This window comes from Diadema antillarum, unplaced genomic scaffold (assembly GCF_040938485.1).
Source record: "Diadema antillarum isolate AM-2024a unplaced genomic scaffold, OU_Dant_1.0 seq00001316_RagTag, whole genome shotgun sequence".
In the NCBI taxonomy this organism is placed as follows: Eukaryota; Metazoa; Echinodermata; class Echinoidea; order Diadematoida; family Diadematidae; genus Diadema; species Diadema antillarum.
In genome coordinates this window covers 330,518-349,604 of record NW_027272088.1, presented here as the reverse complement: position 1 = coordinate 349,604, position 19,087 = coordinate 330,518, and the positions used below count along the sequence as shown (strand labels likewise).

Genomic DNA, 19,087 nt, shown 5'->3' with positions numbered 1-19,087 from the left:
CACCCATAAATAACTGAGGGTGCGTCCATTTTTGGCTCGGTACAGAACGGTATCTACGGTACACTTTAGGAGCGTTCGAGCGCTCCTCTGGCGCGGGTACGGTACAGTTCGCTTTAGGAGAGCGCTCGAACGCAACCAATGTCAACAAAGAGGATACTGGAAAGAATAAACTCCTCTCACTTGATCTCCACTTGCATAATTATTAAAGTCCTATCTTCCCATTCCCGCACAGAAATATCGGGGATTAAGATCACTTCCGACGATATCACTATGATGATTTGATTTGATGTCATGAGTGATTTGATTTGAATTGATTTATATATTCTATGTATGTCATTGCATTACATTATTCCTTGTGTTTTTACACCTGTAAAAACTCTTGAGATATGCCAACTTCACTGGAGGAAGAGCTAAAATTACATGGACAGTTACGATAGAAGACAGTGATTTATCACCATGAAGCAACATTACCAGTGTCGGATCCGCGGGGCGCACCGGTCGCGCGTCCCCCTTTATTTTTAGTTAAAATAAAAGAAATACTAGGAAAAAAAAATGATGATTTTTTTTTTTTTTTTTTTTTTTTTGCGCCCGCCCCCCGCTTTCCGGAACCTTCTGGATCCGCCTTTGATTACATTCTCGTCCACAAGTGCACTCTACAGTAATTAAGGCCTACTAATTTTTGTGACACAAATTTGCTATGTTCTGAAGTTTTCTTTCCAACACTGGTGTTGAAAGGCAGTTCGCAGTTGCGTAAAAAAAGGCAATTCTGCCAATAAGACCGAAAAAGCGGAAACAGTACTGTTGTCGATGATTTGAGATGCACATGTACGATTAATTACATTATATGAGATCTCGTCATTGTCCAAACATTTGAATGTTTTCATCATGGCGCACATAGTCAGGTGGTGGCGGTGACGGTGGGATAAAAACAAAACAGAAGAAAGAGTTACGGATAATCTAAGTATTTTATCGCCGATAATAAAACAAAACTAAAAAGTTTATCGGTCGATAAGCAGACTTTCGATTTATGTGACATTTGGCTTTCCATATACGTGAGGGACATTGCGTAACACTTGTACAGCTTGTATGCAGTGTGAGAAAAAACTACGACGTCAGTGCCATGCCTTCACAGTGGTGAGAGCAAAAAAAAAGGTGAAGGTGGTGTGGCAACTCGGTGGGAAAACAGGACACCTATTGAGTACAAGTACTAAGTAACCTGGCATATCAGTAAGTGTCAGTTTTGAAGTTAGAATTATGCATGACCTCCATTCCTATGCTGACATTTTTTTTTGGCCTTGCGCAGCACAAATTGTGCATTATTTTGAATAAGAACAAAAGGTCAGATATTTGAGCGAAGCCTCTTGTTTTGGTGTTTTCTTCACGGTGCGTGTGGAATACGGCGTCTCTGCTCTGCCGCCTCGATCAACTCTGTACCCGCGTCTCGAGCTCCGCGCCCCGGCTAGGCTAGGCAGGCAGGCGGTGTGCGGGCGAGATAGTCATGTAGCACAGCAGGACGAGCACTCGGTACAACCTTGTACAACCTTGTAGTTGTACTATGTCTAGTTTAGTCCAAGAGTATTAGTTTTAACCTGGACATTTTTGGTAACAAGCTGATTTTTTCAGGATAGGTCCAGAAAAATGTCTACAATAACATACTAAAAGTCCTCATAAATCCTCTTTGAGCGTTTTCCGCAATCCAAGATGGCCGCCAAAATGGCCGCCATTTCCAGAAATTCTTATATCTTTTCAACCAGAGAACCCAAATACAAAATTTAAATGTCTAGATATATGTTTTGAAGCATGAAGAACTCAATAAAACACATATTAAGAGATGTTGATGCACGCAAGTACCATAATCCAAGATGGCGTCCAAAATGGCCGCCATATTTCCTGAAATTCTTATAACTTTTTAGCCAGGTAACCTAAAATCAAAATTTAAATGTCTAAATATATGTTCTGAAGGATGAAGAACTCAATAAAATACATATCAAGAGTTGTTGAAGCACACAAGTACCGTCATCCAAGATGGCGTCCTAAATGGACGCCATTTCCTGATTTTTTTCTCATAATTTTGCAAGTAGATTTCAACTGTACACACTTGGAATGTCGAAACACATACGTTTTGAGTCACAAGAAACCAAATAAAATACTTATTCAGAGATGTTGAAACACAAATAAAGCACTTAAGCACTTTCAGAAAGCCAAAATGGTATTCAAAATGACTGCCATTTCCTGTTTTTCTCATAACCCTGAAACTAGGTAACCGTGATACGCACTTAAATGTATGAATTATATATTTTGAGACATAAGGAACCCAACGCACGTAAGAACAAAAAAAACAAACAAACAAACAAACATGTGAGTTCTTCGCAAAAACCAAATGTTGCCCAAAATGGCCGCCGTTTCTATATCAAAAATCGCTCGGCCCCGTTCCACAGACTTTGTACACTTTTGAGATTAACAAATTTCCAAATATGTCATCAAAAAGTGTGCACTAGATCTTTCACTAATACAAAATGAAAAGGTTAGTTCCCTCATATTGAAGGGTAATTTGCCCTTTCTAATCCTTCCAGCGCTCACTTACCCCAATATAAATAAAATACCCCTTTAACAACTCCCAAATATTCCATCAAATGTGTGCAAATGATATGTTTATTTTCATTTCTATTCAAGTTTAAAAGCTCCCTCGTGCTGGAGGGGATGGGGATACTGAGACTATATACTCTTTGAGGAAGGACAATCAATATCACGCCAAAGGTATAACACTAGGCCGGCTAATGACGATCATAGAAATACAAAACTCCCTCCAGTCGAAAGCCCTTTCTAATCCTTCCAGCGCTCACTTACCCCAATATAGATTAAATACCCCTTTAACAACTCCCAAATATTCCATCAAATGTGTGCAAGTGATATAATCATTTTCATTTCTATTCAAGTTTAAAAGCTCCCTCGTGCTGGAGGGGATGGGGATACTGAGACTATATACTCTTTGAGGAAGGACAATCAATATCACGCCAAAGGTATAACACTAGGCCGGCTAATGACGTTCATAGAAATACAAAACTCCCTCCAGTCGAAAGTGATGCCCCCCCCCCCCCCCCCTCCCCGCCCACATCCTCTACTAGCTCATTACCTTGAATATACTATAGTCTTTATTCTACTTACACTTTTTAATAGAAACAAAAATATAGTATTTCATCAACAGTATGCACCATAAAACCAGTAACCTGAAAGAAAAAAAAATCTCCATTTTGTGGAAGGGCTCATCACCTCATACACCTCCCCCGCATATTTCCATAAATATATATTTTCTTACTTTTAGGACAAACCCAAATTTCAGATATTTCAGAGCCAAAGGGTGCGCTAAATCTCTGAATTTCAAATTGGAAAATGCCAAAATCGCCATCGTATGGGAAGGAGTATTCTTTTCACATAATTTCCCCTCCCCGACACTTTCCTGAATATATATTTTTCCTAACGTTTTCAAATAGAAAACAAATATCGGATATTTCACCAAAATGGGTGCAACAGATCTGTGAATTTCTAGTCTGAAAATACGAAATTTTCCCTCGTGTGGGAGCAGGCAACCCTATGACCGCATTTCCATGATTATATATCTTTTTGTTACTTTTTTGATGGAAACAAAAATCTAATATTTCACCAATAGGGTGCATCAGATGTCTGAATATCAAGTCTGAAAATGCAAAATCTCCATCATGTTGGGGGGAGGGGAAAGGGATCCCCCTTCCACACCCTCCCATATATTGCCCATTTCCCTGAATACTGCTTTAAACATTAATTTCTTACTCTTCGATGGAAATAATTCAATATCTAACGTTTGCACTATATGTTTCACTTTCGAGTAAAAAAAAAAAGAGAGAGATTCCTCGTGTGGGAGAGGAGTATCCCTCCTCCACATACCAATAACTATGAGTGCCATATTCTCTGATTTCTATCTATTTCATAATTTTACCTAATCTACACGAAATGAATAAGATAATTTAGACATTATATGTTTAGGTGGAGCAATATACTGCACCAAAGAAATTCACTGTCATGTGATGAATTACACATTATTTTGTAGCACATGTGGATACTAATTTTGAACATTTCGCAAACATTTATGTAGCACAGATATAAAAAAGAATTGTCTTTACTTCTCAAGTGATAAGTGACATTTTCATTTAGAACTCACCTCATGGTAGATATCAAATGTATTGGTAATAAAAAGGGGCTAGCACTAAATTTTCGTCTCATGTGCTTGAGGTGACGAAAATGTACAGTGTCGGGGCGATCGTTAACGGGCTGTAACCTGGATGAAAAGCAATTAGAATTTCTGAAAATGGCGGCCATTTTGGACGCCACATTGGATTACAGTACTTGTGCGCGTCAACATCTCTTCATCCTTGAGTTCTTCATCCTTCAAAACATATATTTAGACATTTAAATTTTGTATTTGGGTTACCTGGCTGAAAAGCTATAAGAATTTCAGAAAATGGCGGCCATTTTGGCGGCCATTTTGGACGCCATCTTGGATTTCGGTACTTACGTGCATCAACATCTCTTGATATGTGTTTTATTGGGTTCTTCATGCTTCAAAACATATATTTAGACATTAAAATTTTGTTTTTGGGTTCTCTAGTTGAAAAGTTATAAGAATTTCTGGAAATGGCGGCCATTTTGGACGCCATCTTGGATTGCGGAAAACGCTCAAAGAGGATTTATGAGGACTTTTAGTATGTTATTCTAGACATTTTTCTGGATCTATCCTGAAAAAATCAGCTTGTTACCAAAAAAGTCCAGGTTAAGGCCTTTTTTGACCTAATGCTCTTGGACTAGTTGTACTGTAGGCTGTACCGAGGTTGAGGGCCCGAGCTTAGAGGCGAGGTCGAGGCCGGTAAACTGTAGATCTACTTGGTACTCGAGTACAATTGGTAGTTATTCTCTGAAAGACCTGTAACAGTTAGGTGTTTTTTTTTCCGACGGAAAAAAGGTGGCTGAATGAAAAGTTTGTGTAGACACTACATTTTTTGTCAGTGTGTTGAAATCAATAAATGTAGAGGGTCTACTTAACCAAAATTGAACAGTAAAATTCGGAACAAAATGGTGAGGTACCCGGTAATCTATAACTGATTAAAACAAATGATTTACTTCATTTTATAGTCATATCTGTTGGCCTACTGACTAGATGTAACTGGCCTTTGTGAGCATATATTTTTAATGTTTTGCTTTTACATTTTGCACATCAAGGCTTGAAAGATGCTGTTTTTTTTACAACAATGATTTGTTGAATTTGTAATCAAAAGTTAATCAGAATGAGAAATAGAATCCACATGTTTCCCCACCTTGTGGTGGCTATGTACAATGTATTTCTGTTATAAGAGGCAATTAACTGAATTGTTGATTTCCAAAATTGATATTTACTAGGTCTAGTTGTCTAAAAAAAATAAATATGTTGCTTAAATGAATCCTCAGTAAATAAAGTAAGTCAAATGTATGTGCAGGTCTTAAAGGGACTGTACAGTACTGGTTGAGGTAGGGATTCATGTTTTGAACATTTTTATGTGAGATAATGAAAAGTCTCTAATGAAATATGGAAGAGCATGTAATTTTAAGAAGGATTCAACGTTTATTTGATGAAAATTGATTTTCAAATGGCTGAGATATCAAAAAAAGTCCTGATAGTAAATGGCGACATGCCACAACTTTATTAGGATCTCTTTGTTTCACCTTGTTTTTGGATATCTCAGCCATTTCAAAACCGATTTTCATCAAATAAACTTTTGATACCCCTTAGAACTGCATGCTCTTTGACATCTCATAGAGTGGTTTCTGAATATCTCGCAAAACGTTAAAAGCTAAATCTTCACCTCGACCAGAACTGTACACACCCTTTAAACCCAGGGGTGCTCCTTAACACAGTTATACTGTGGGCAGCTTCACATTTGGGCTGGTCGCAGACTTGCAGTTTGATAGTGCAGCTCAAAAAAGTACCGGTAGGCCCTAGTTGCATTGCTGTAGATTTAATATAGGTCCTGTTACCTTTGTGGACGTGCGAATGATGAATGTATAAGCAGGGAGGCATGCCTCCCTAGTAATGAGTGTGGTGGTCAATCTCCTGCATGTTTGTTAGGTCCATGGTATGTGCAGGGAGGTGCCTGGTATGTGTAAGTGCAGGGAGGTGAGACATCACCTTCTAAAAATACGTAACGCAAGACAATGGAATCTGCCCTGGCCGTCCTGGTCCGAGCAGTAAATCAGTCGGTTAGTGGTCGGGTTGCCGGTCATCCTGGGGGAGGCCTGAATACTGGTAGTTCGCGATACATCATAGTGGATACCCGCGGGTCAGCATATTTGGATTTAACTGTGACTGTGTTATTTTGTTGTTTTTCTTTTTTCTTCTTTTTTCTCTCTTTTATTTCTTTCTTATGTCTTATTTTTCAGTGCTTTGTTCTGTTGCGTCAAGTGTGTTTATACCTATTTTTGTACATATGTTATTATTGTTCAATAAAAACATTTAAAAAAAAATATAGGTCCTGTTACATTTGTCACTATAATATTATATTACCCTCCTCCCCAGCAATCTACTCTGATTCAAGGCATCCATTATGAAGAGAGTTGCTGTCATCGGAGCTGGTGTCTCTGGTTTGGTGTCCATCAAAACTTGCTTGGAAGAGGGGCTCGAACCAGTATGTTTTGAACAGACCAGTGATATTGGTGGGTGTGAAGTTTGAATAATTTCATCATTTAATTGTTATTAATTGGTATGCAAGGTACTATGATGTTTCATTATTGCTGCTCTGAAATATGTTTTGAACAGACCTGTGATATCAGCAGGTATAAATTGAGTTTGATTAATTTTGTCATCTGTTTTAACTATGAATTGATATACATCATAAAACATTATTTAATGTTTTTATTACTGAATCTGCTCTTAATTACTTGTGTTGTACTCCTATAATCATACCATGAAAACATGGCATTTTTAAACATTTAAATGAAATACTTTATCTAGTTTGAGCACAAACTAGTACCTGGTATGGTACTACATGACCATGTAGTGGTACAATGACCAAGTAGAGTAAAAAGTTAACTTTTGCAAACACAAGCAAAAAGATGGTACTTGTGTATAATGCTGCATCAATGTGTGAAAGCCTTTCTAGACATCAAAGAGATGTAAGGTCAATATTGAGAGTATTTTTGTATTGAATATCAAATATACTGATTTGAACTGACTGCAATTTCCTTCCCCCCCCCCAAAAAAAAAGATTATTCATCAAAAAAAAAAAAAACACAAACACAAACACACACACACACGAACAAAGCAAAATATACTTGTAAACTCAATCTCCCTGTTGTGGACGTGGTATGCTGTGATAGTAGATTAACTTTTGACAGAAGATTCAGCAGTGTGAAGATGGCATTGGCAGACTTCTGGAATTATGATTTAATGGTCCAGGAGATTCATAAAGTCATTTGGAGTAACCGAATATTATTTTGATGTGGATCTGATTGGTCTACTAACATAGAATTATCATTGTCATGTTTCGTTACATTGATTCAATGTACACAGGGCCTACTTGTCCAATTTTCTGCAAGTGAGGGCAATTACCTCATATATCTGATGTACTGTATGCTCAAGTCTAATTGGGATTTCTGAAAAAAAAAGGTTCTCTGTAAGTTCCAAACAGTATTTTTTTTCTTTAAGTAAAATTTGGCAGTTGGACTTTTTACGCTAATTATAATCCCCAAAAAGAAAAACAAGATCTGGTTCCTGAGTGAAATCCATTGATATTGACCATCTAGATTGCTTTAAACATTATGGCTGCCTGAATCACCAGAAAGTGTTAACCCGTTGAGGACGAGTCTCGAGTATATTCGGGTAAGTGTCTATGGGAAATGCGTGTTGTAGCAAAATCAAACTGTCCTCGACAGGTTAATGTGAGACAGGGGCAAAGAAAATTTTTTTTTTAATGGAGATGGGGTGGGGGGAGAGGGCTACAGAGGTCAAGGGTGACACTGATGTGACACTGATAGAACTTTGACTTTTGCTAAATGCATGGTGTCATTCTGTTTTGCCAACTTTTTGTGGGACAGGTGGTGTTTGGAACTTTCAAGAGGAGGAGGGAGTTGACCCACATGGACCGCCATATATCTACAGAGGACTCGTCACTAACGTGTGCAAGCCAATGATGGCTTTCAGTGATTTTCCATTCCCTCCTGAATGGCCACCATACTTGCAGGTGATTATTTTCCCATTTTTCTCTCTTTTGTTCTAAATTGAAAGCGTGCAAGCTTTCAATATGTTCTTGTTTTACATTGAAATTTGCCCCTGGAGCAAAGGATGAGATTTTCCTTGTGTTATTGTTTAATGTATCAACCCTTTGTGTGCATGTGTATGTGTGTATATGTTTGTGCATGTGTGTGTGTGTGTGTGTGTGTATGAAAAAAAGAGAGTAATTTTGATATCTTCTTTATTTTTCGTGCTGACAAATAGGGTGAGGATGTCTTCAAGTATTATGTTGACTACGCAAACCACTTTGACCTCTGGAAGAAAATCCGGTTCAACACCAGAGTAATTCGAGTGGAGAAAGCAGATGATTTTGAGAAAACAGGAAGATGGATTGTGAGATCACAATGTAAGGATGAAGATGTCAAGACGGAGGTATGTTGTCTCTAAGTTGTTGGTTTTGTGCACGGACAACCTTGCTTAAGTCAACCTCACATAAGTAGAATATTCCCTTAATTGAAGGTCTTTTCAAGTTCCCTTCTCTTTATAATTCTGTTGAATTTAGTCCCTCAAAGGTCAAATTTTCTCAAGGTTGAAGCTATTTCTTCAGTCCAAATTGATTTGACTTAGGCAAGTTTATCATGGATACATCATTCCTCTGGGAAGGGCTTTGTTGTTGCAAAGCTTGGTGTGCTGAAAAAAAAAAGAGAAGGAAATAACTCAGAATGACTTTTATTGCAGTTACCATCCAGTGCGGTAAAATAATGATTCAAGATGTGCTTTATTTTATGCTAAAGTAGTTCTAACTGGTATGGCCATCATTCATTCTTTGCAGATGCAATTTTTTAAGAGTTTCATTTTTTTTTTTTGTGGGGGGGGGGGGGGAGGGGTTAAAGGAAGTAAATTATGTAGCTTTCTACATTATGTAGATTGATTGTTTGATTGTGTACTTTTCAATTCTCATTTTTAGCCCATTGAGGACGAGCTGATTTTGCTATAACACACATTTTCCGTAGACACCTGAGTGATTATTCTCAGGACTCGTCTTCAGTGGGTTAAGTGTATGCTCCACTGTTCTACGTGCCTTGATGCCCTCTCATATCCTACTTGATATTCTCTCTCACCCTGCAGGTGTTTGATGCCGTCATGGTGTGTTCTGGTTTCTACTCATCAGGCTTTATCCCTGAATACCCTGGTCTAGCGGAGTTCAAAGGTCAGGTGCTTCACACCTGCCAGTTCCGCAGAGGATCAGATTTCAAGGACAAGACTGTCTTAGTTGTAGGTAATGAATGCCATTGGATCTTACAACGTTTTGAGATGTGTCACTTTGTAGTCGTGTGACTTTGCAGATTCATAGACTCCAGCTCTCCCACTTTAAGACCTCTTTCTCAAAATCTGCCGCTCTTCAGCTTGAGTTTTAATTTCTCCCGCTCTAGCTGTGTCATCCACTTATACTTTGGCTTAGAACTTTAGAGCTTCCTCAGGGCCAGCATTGATTATGCCGTATATATAAGTTCCAAATTAAGCTAAGATAGCACCAAAGAATTTTTTTTATTCAAGAGCTTCCAGGGCCTGCTTCAGGGCCCTGGAATATGAGATTAAGACTGAAAATATGAGATAACTAATCAACACTTGCCAGCATTTTATACAGTCCTCATGATTTTACTCTTTCTATTCCAGTCAAGGTAGACATGGACTGAACTTATATTTTAATCTGTAAGTTTTGTTCTTAATGTTCCTAATTTTTTTTTCAATGGTTTGACAGGTGCTGGCCATTCTGCTGGGGATGTTGCAGTTTTATGTGCTGATCATGCTAAAAAGGTAACGATCTCCAGCAGTGTCCAAAGAGAGAGAGAGAGACAGATCAAGACAGACATTAAAGACTAACAGCTTGCATTTTATGGTAGCTGTTCAGTTTTGTCCCCCCCCCCCCCCCCCCCACAAGATTAATAGCAAAGAGTATAAAAAAGCACGTAGCACTGCGTGTGTGTGCTTCTATACTATTTGATTAACAGGGAGTCAATCTGGATGCGCAAAATGAGCTACGCCCAAAAATATTGACTCGTGCAACATAATTGCAAATTATGCAGCCCCCAAAGTGAGTGAATACTTACCTTGGTCTTTGAAAAGCACTAATACTTCTCTTTCTATCACTGCTGTTCTTGATAGCAAATTTATCCACTTTCGAATTTAGCTTAAAAATCCAGATTCATGAAATATGCTCACAAAATATAAGGCACATATATTACATAGATTATATGTCATCTGTTCAAAAATATACTCAGCCAAACATATTCAACTGTAAAGACTGCACATTTTAGGTTATTGTGGCAACAACTGCAGACTCCAATTCTGATAAGTATATGAATAGTACATGAAATTATACATTACATGTTTGTTGTGTTGAAAGGTCTTTATCAGCCTAAGGAAGGGGGCTTGGATTATTCCTCGTGTGCTAAGCAAGCAGCCAGTGGATATTATGCTCAACAAACGATGGACAGGTTTCATCCCCTCCTGGCTGGTCCGGCGCATGACAGACAAAATGGTGGAGTCGATACAGGACTGGGATGGCCTGGGGCTTCGACGGCAGACGCCTCTTCTCAACAGCAGTGCCATGATCAACGACCGCCTCCCCATGGATATCATGAGTGGCCGCATCAGTGTCAGGAGTGGGATTCAGAGCTTCCAAGGGTCAAAGGTCATTTTTGACGATGGAAAGGAGATGGATGACGTGGACTGCGTGATATTTGCCACCGGCTACAATTTGAAAATTCCGTTTGTTGATAATGATATCCTCTCAGGTGAGATAAATTAGATTTGAATCAGTTAAACAAAGTGTCAGCGAGACAATTGTACCTGGAAACCACAGGCTTGAATGCTACTAAGGGGAACACTTGTGATCATATGCTGTAATCTTAAAACACTTATCAAGTCAAATCTTTATCTAAACTTGAGCTTTGATGTGACATAAACACTATAGGTAACTCCTAAAAGTACTTTTGCAACTTGCTTTCAGTCAACATTGGTGTGGAAGTGATGTGATACTGATGTGAAAGCCACGATGAGAAAGTTTCATTTAAAGTCTCCTTAACTTTGACCATGAAGTTACCACTCTGAGACTATTGGAAATGGACAAAATAAAAAGATATCAGAGAATATACATGTGTATCACATTTGTATACAATGTATTTCAAATCATAAATACAGTGATTCTTATACAGGTTTTTCTAAAGATTGTTAACTGTTGCCTGGTCTGCCAAACTTGATGGAATTACATCTTCTACATGTGTATTGGCTTTCAAAGTTCAAAGGTACGACTATATGCGTAGCATATAACAGATAAAAGTGATGATACCATCTGTGCAATGGCTGACTCTTGCAGATGACTTGGGCCAACTAGACCTGTATCTCCACGTCCTCCCACCACGCCTGACCCACCACACCATGGCGGCCGTCGGATTCATTGTGACGCGTGGTGCCACAGGATCTGTTTCTGAACTGCAAGCCCGCTACGCTGCCAAGGTGTTCAAGGGAGAAGCCAAGTTGCCCAGTCTCCCAGAAATGATGTCCGACATCCAGGCCAGGCGGGATAGAATTTTCAAGCAGTTTGGTCGACATAGACCTCTGGTAAGGCACCTTCCTCTAATCTTCAGTCACTCATTGACTTTCCCACCAATTCAGTGCCTCAACCTTCAAGTGCATTGATTGAAGCACTGTTTACTACTATGAGATGCAGTAGTTGTATCATGATAGCTTTAAGTATGATTTTTTTTATAACATACATAACATCAGTGGCAGATTATCCCTCTGTTGATGCAGTGCTGGCTTACTTTCAGCATCACTGAGATCTTGAGGTGATATCAACTTCTAGGTACTGCTGTTCATTGTCCACTAGAATCAACCCAGGGTCACCTCATGGACTGAGTAAGAGTGGTCAATTCATAAGCCACCATTCTGTACCCCTGAATCAACCTGTACATTGCTCTGTGACACACTGCAATGAACTCTGATCAGAACACTCCTCCCCCTACATTCCTTAGTCATCACAATGTTTTCAGTCAATCCAGACAAACTCCTGTAGTCAGTCAACCTAATGTTACTTTCTAAATTTTGTGAATCACATTAATATGGGTTTATGTGCATGAGCAACTGACCCCACTCATGGCGATATTCTTTTGAAACCCCAATGATAGTCAGTGAGTTCAGCATTTATTGAATTAAACTGTCAAGTCGTGATTTCCCCCATATACCTCTTAATAAACTCAAAGCTCGTCTCATGAGCCTCAGTGATAAACTGACAACTGCAGTCTCTACTTGCATCATCCAATCCTTTGAGTCTCTGGATGATCTTTTGAGTCACTACTGTGAACTCATCACATCCTCTTTTCTGTAACCTTGTAGTAAGCCATGCTGTCAGATGAATCAATCAAGATAGGTATCACTAGATAAACTTTAACAATGTATCACTTAGGTAAGTATTTCTCAGCTGTTATGTACCATTCAAGTCTTGGTACAGCAGTTTTAATATATGGTTATTTCTTTAACTTAGAAGCCAAAGGAGCAATATCTTGAGATACTGTAGTTCATTAGTTTCTCCATCAAACAATTTCAGTCTCGGTATACTGTGGCTCACAAAGAGGTAGCATTTACTGTGAATATTAACATATTTTTTTACTTCATCCTTTTGTCACTCTCTGTGCTGAATGCCTAAAATCCACAGATCCTACCTCCAGAGTACCAGGACAGACTAGCGCGTGAAATCGGTGCCCTGCCAGGTCTGTGGAAGCTTCTCTTCACCGATCCGAAGCTTGCCTTCAGTTTCTTCTTCAAACCAATCTATCCCCCGTGCTACCGCCTCGTGGGACCCCATGCCATGCCAGGTGCAAGAGAAGCATTCCTTCGTGGTTCTGAAGACCTCATGCATGGCGTCACCCTGAGCTCGGTCAGGAATCAGAGAAAGACATGTAGCAAGGATTCTAGCTTGAGTGCTGCCAAACTGTTGGTGTTTTCCATGGCAATAGTAAGTATTTTGGCCCTCTGGGTTGGGATGGTGTGATGAAATACAGTTATAGGAGGATGATAAAGGAGTAGTTAAAGCATATCTCTCAGATGAGTGAATGCTGACGTTTAATGCAAAACCAACAAGTCTGTTAAGAAGTTACATATACCTTAGAGGACGATAGTCACCTACTACCTCCTGGGTCTATTAAGGAATAATTTTCCTGGTATTGCATCACAATTTGCAGTGCATTGTGAACATGAATGCTGTACAGAATGTAGTTTGTGCTACAGTTTCATTAGAATCATATACCATTTTCAAATTTATCAAATAGTTCCATTATATTGTTTGTATTGCAATTGATTGGAAAATTGCCCTGTATTGATGTAAATGAGCACGGAATGGAGCGGTTTTGTTTGACACAATAGCAGGCATGACAAAAGAAATCATGAGCATACATACTCAAGCAGGATTGGGACCTACAACCTCCTGATTACAGGGCAGGCATCTTATCCACTAGACCCCCAACTACTGCTCGACAGTCAGTGGCTTGTTCTTTTCCTTATAGTATGCAGTGGGTATGACATAACCATTCAAAATTGATGAATCTGAATAATTATCTCATTGAAGACGGTTTGATTTTGCTACAACACGGACTTCCCATAGACACTTGCCAGAGTATACTCGGGACTTGTTCTCAACAGGTTAAGCAGTACCCACTGCATATAGTTAAAATTCCAATCTGATGAATCTCTCTAGCAGTTTGGAGAAATATGTTTAGCTGATAGACAGGCTGTATGTCTTAAATAATTGCCATTGTAAATTGAATTTATATACAGAGCGTATAAAAAAATGGTAATCCAACTTTGGAGGGCTACTATTTCATAATTATCATCAATGGAGAGCAGTGTTGGTTGTGGGGAACTCTTCCTCTTTCCATCGATACCTTATTATGTTGACAAATGTCATGCGTGACTGAGCACATGAACTTCAAAATGACAAATTGCACTTTTTCTGTGTTTTAGTGTTATTGTGAAGGAACGACTAGAAATGTCCGTTGGTGCGCAGTGCGATTGTATCCCCCGGCACCAGCAGCAGTGTAAGTGTAGTCGAGGTCGATCGCACGAAGAAATCAACAGAGACAAAATGTTTTACGGGAATGTCACACTTTATTGGGAATCACAATATCTCAGAAACACCTTCCTCTCTCTCGTTCTGTTTCATTCCCTATCCTTCATTCCATTCGGTAATAATGGGTGTCATTCCTTCTGTTCTGTCACTCTATATGTATAATTCCTTCAGAAGGTCTGGTTCCTATTTCATCTGTAGCATACCTTCATAGCTGGTCTACCGTTAAACATTCCATCACTCCTTCCCTTTACTGGTGCATTGTGAATTTCTTTATCCAAGATATTGAGGAATTTGAAGTCATTCTGTGAGAGTGCTGCCCCTTTGTTGCTCACATCAGAAAGGTCAGCTTCCATGATGCTCTTCACTTGATGGAGAGTGATCTCCTCCTTGGTTGTTTTCTTCTCAGGAGAGAAAACTTCCCTTCTGTCTATGACCAAGGTCTCTGGGATTTCCCTGGCCATTGACCTGTGACTGGTGCTGGTGTAGTCGTCATCTTCGCAAATGTAGTCAGGACGTATTGTTCCTACAATGCTCCATCCAAGATCTGTGCGTATGCCGTATGGCCCATTGTTGCGTGGTGCTGGAATCACCTCTCTGGGCATCAATGCTCTTGCACAATCATAGCCAATCAATAGGCCTATGTCGCAGTCTTGAAGAGGCATGAGCTTGCTGCTAAGGTTGCACAGGTGGGGAATGGACCGCGCAGTCTTGGTTGTCGGCACATGAGAGCAATCGGCAGACATTATGTTATGTGTGTAAGTTGGTGGTAAGGCTCTCTTGTCCTTGCCATCGTGTGCTTGTACACGCAGTCCTTCCACACGTTCGCTGGTTATCCTCTGGTCCTTCATTGAATGTGTAGACAGCAGCAAGTTGACCTTTTTGCTGTGGATCCCCATCTCATCTTTGATGGATTTCAGCAAGAATGTTGTGTCTGACTGTGTGTCATGCACCAACAGAACACCCGCCAGCACCGACATAACATCTGTCATACACTGACAAAACATTCTTGGATCAGCACCGAATGACTGCAACTGTTCACGCCATGTTTGCTAACTCCAACTCTCGTGTCCTGGATGGACACTTTTATTCCACCCCACCCTGGTTTCACCAAGGCACATCACGGTTCTCTGTCACACCTCCCCCCAACAAGAGGAAAGTTATGAATGTAACTTTTCGACTATAAACACCTTCGTTGTAAGGCTTACTTCACTGTTCTTGCTTACTACACGTATTCAGCTCACACGATTACAAACTCAAATAGTTTTGAGTTGTTTTCTTAAAACCTCACCTGGCATACTACACTTATAATAACTGATTTTGAGCCTTATCAGAATCAGTTAACTCCGGCATCATATTGTCAACTTTTAGAACAATATATGAAAACTTGACAAGCCCCCTACAAAACATTTAAATACACTAATTACGCAATGTGTCTACAGTAATACACATGTGAAACTGTTTTCAACGGGTGCACATACGGGTACACATACGGGTGCACGTAATCCGGAAAGATTACACCAAATGTAATCAATCATTTTTCCAGTAGTATCAATATCTTGACTGAGACTGTGCTTTGTGGTAGTCTCGACCGTAATTATATCCTCACATATTTAACCAATAAACTTACATAACTTTAGACATGTATAGTATATATATATTTTTGTTAACACATGCACTTATTCTTTAAATGTGAAAACAAAAAATACACTTTCTTTCTAAAATTGTTCTGACTGTTGCAAAGATAATATGTCTGTTTCTCCAACACAAACTTTCACTGGAGTTTCACTGAATGATGTAAAAGCACGCATCTCTTGATTATAACAACATCGTATTTAAACACTATGACACATGTGTACCTCTACACAGTGTAGTTGCTAATACATCTTATACTTATGTCAACTCTGCGTCATAAGTTAGCTAAAACAATAACAAAAATTTAACCCCCGGACATTTCTTTTTGTCCCTTCACACATATATACCTATTGTTACCTGTTAGGATGTTATGATATACAATGTATGTTCAAACTCTGAAAAATGTCGAGATCATACTCGACACACAAATGTGACTCTGTCACTCTGTAACGAAATACATATACAGGTTATTAATTCACAAAAGTGACATTATATCTTGGCTTCTTTATGCCTCGCTGTCACTCAACATTTTTTCATTAATACAAAACACAAATTCTTTTGTTTTAACACAAATCGGCTGACATAAAATTAAAAATTTGATCAGCAGTTTTCCTGTGACTGGCCGGTTGTGTTTTGCTATACTGTTTTTACATTTGCTAGCATTAACTCTGTAACGTATCGGTATACATAACAATATGAATCCTTTCACTCTTTGGGTTACATTGAATGAAATCAAAATAGAAGTGTGCAACTGAAGCACAGCTTTCACTGTAATCTCACACACCACAAATGTTGTAACTTGACACTTCCTGTAATGATGGGTTTTCAAAATATCATACAATGCTTGGCGTGTAACACATGAAATTTTTCAAGTGATGTCTCCTTATAAAGACAGAATTTTGTGTACTTGTACTTTCTCATACTTCCTAGCATCACTCACATTATACTGTTTTCGTTTGAAACAAACATGATGAGCATAAATACAATTTCTTCCCTCACAAATCCTTGGGAAAGGAAGAAAACTGAACGAAAATACATAAACGCATGTATACGTTGTCATATACAAAAACAAAATCATCAGTTTCTTGTCTGTTTTGAGTCTTGTTTGAAATGTTCTGCTTGATGTAAGTTTCGCTGTAGATTTGAGATTGTTATCGTTCGGCAACATTATCAGCGCGTGCACAGTTTCAAACTCGCGACAAAGCATCTGCTAATTTGTTGTCCTTTCCTGCTATGTGCACAATTCTCAGTGGGTACGGCTGAAGAATCAAACTCCAACGGAAGAGACGTTGATTTTTGTGCTTGAAGCGTTCCAAGAATGTCATTGGGTTATGGTCAGTGTACACCACGATGTCTCTTCCACCGTCCAAATATGCTTTGAAATGTTGCACGGCTAGAACGACACTGAGACATTCCTTCTCCACAGTTGAATACTTTTGCTGATGGCGATTCAGTTTTTTGGAGAAGAAACACACGGGTTTACTGTGTCCGTTGTCGTCGTCCTGAAGTAGCATGGCTCCTACTCCTCGGTCACTAGCATCCGTAGCTAGCTGGAAGCTCCTCTCGAAGTTTGGTGCGATGAGCATGGGATCGTTCATGAGGACGGCCTTCAGCTTCTGGAGCTCGCCGACCACTGGAAAGTTGTATCCTTTTTCAACAGGTCCGTCAAGGGCACCACCAAGTGACTGAAATTGGGAACGAATCTCCGGTAGAATCCGCACATTCCCAAAATGCGCTGAAGCTCCCGTTTGGATGCCGGCACTGGGAAGTCCACGATGGCTCGGACCTTGGCATATCGTGATGCGACGCTACCTTGGCCTACCTTGTGACCTAGGTAGGTCACACAAGCTTTTCCAAACTCGCATTTGGCCAGATTTACCACGAGTCCTGCATGTGACAACCTCCGGAACAGCTCTCGAAGATGAGCAACATGCTCCTCCCACGTATTGCTGAAAACCAAGACATCGTCTATATAGACAACACAGTTATCATGACCAGCAATAACTTGATTCATCATCCGTTGAAACGTGGCGGGGGAATTTTTCATCCCGAAGGGCATGACACGACACTGGTACAACCCGGAGGGAGTGACAAACGCCGAGATCTCTCTTGCATCCTTGTCTAATGGCACCTGCCAATACCCTTTCATCAAATCCAGTTTGCTGACATACTCAGCACTTCCTACCCGATCAATACATTCCTCAATCAAGGAAGTGGAAACGAATCAGTCTTGGTTATTGTATTGACCTTCCTGTAATCTGTACAAAACCTGGACGTTCCGTCTGCCTTTGGGACTAGCACTACTGGGGAACTCCAGTTTGAGTTACTAGGCTCTATGATTCCATTTGCAAGCGTGAAATCTATCTCCCTATCAACCTGTTCTCTCTTAGCAGGATGAATCCGATATGGATGCTGCTTTATGGGTGCATTGTCACCAACATCTACCATATGAACAGTGTCTTTCGCACAGCCCAATTTATCACTGCAAACCTCCGGAAATTCCTGGAAGATGTCGACAACATCTTGCCTCTCTGAATCAGACAGATGACTGAGCAGCAACTCTGGATTTTCTAGTGCCTTTGAGTTCTCTACTCGCGGAATCATTCCTGACTTGAAACTCACACTCTGAGAAGCAGGAGCATCATGTTCAAACTCTTCTGCACTTTTCCCAGCACTGTGTAAGACACTCTCACTCACAACTGCACCTACATCTTCTACACGTTCATGGTATTTCTTCAACATATTAACGTGACACACTCTCTTGGTTTTCCTACGATCAGGCATGCTCACCACATAGTCTCCTTCCCAAGCTTCCTCTCTACTACATAGGGACCACTGAATTTTGCCTTCAATGCATCTCCTGGCAATGGAAGTAGAACCAAGACTTTGTCTCCAACCTCAAACACACGACTCTGTGCCTTTTGGTCAAAGCGTTCCTTCATTGTCTGTTGCGAAGACTTCAAGTGTTCTCTTGCCACTTCATTCGCTCTCAAAAGACGCTCTCTGAACATGGAGATGAAGTCTAAGGCATTGGAATCTTTCTCTTCCTCATCAGACAACAGCTGCTCCTTCACAACTTTCAGGGGCCCTCTTGG

General features: G+C 39.8%; 1 protein-coding gene across 1 annotated transcript; it reads left to right on the top strand.

The window, feature by feature from the left end:
• Positions 1-1,144: 1,144 nt before the first annotated feature.
• On the top strand, positions 1,145-13,286 carry LOC139708168 (flavin-containing monooxygenase 5-like). Its single transcript, XM_071620141.1, has 9 exons — positions 1,145-1,227; positions 6,581-6,717; positions 8,098-8,243; positions 8,498-8,665; positions 9,362-9,512; positions 9,996-10,051; positions 10,641-11,031; positions 11,613-11,857; positions 12,951-13,286. The coding sequence occupies exons 2-9, from the start codon at positions 6,609-6,611 to the stop codon at positions 13,284-13,286; spliced, it is 1,602 nt and encodes a 533-aa protein (XP_071476242.1). The 5' UTR covers positions 1,145-1,227; positions 6,581-6,608.
• Positions 13,287-19,087: the final 5,801 nt, after the last annotated feature.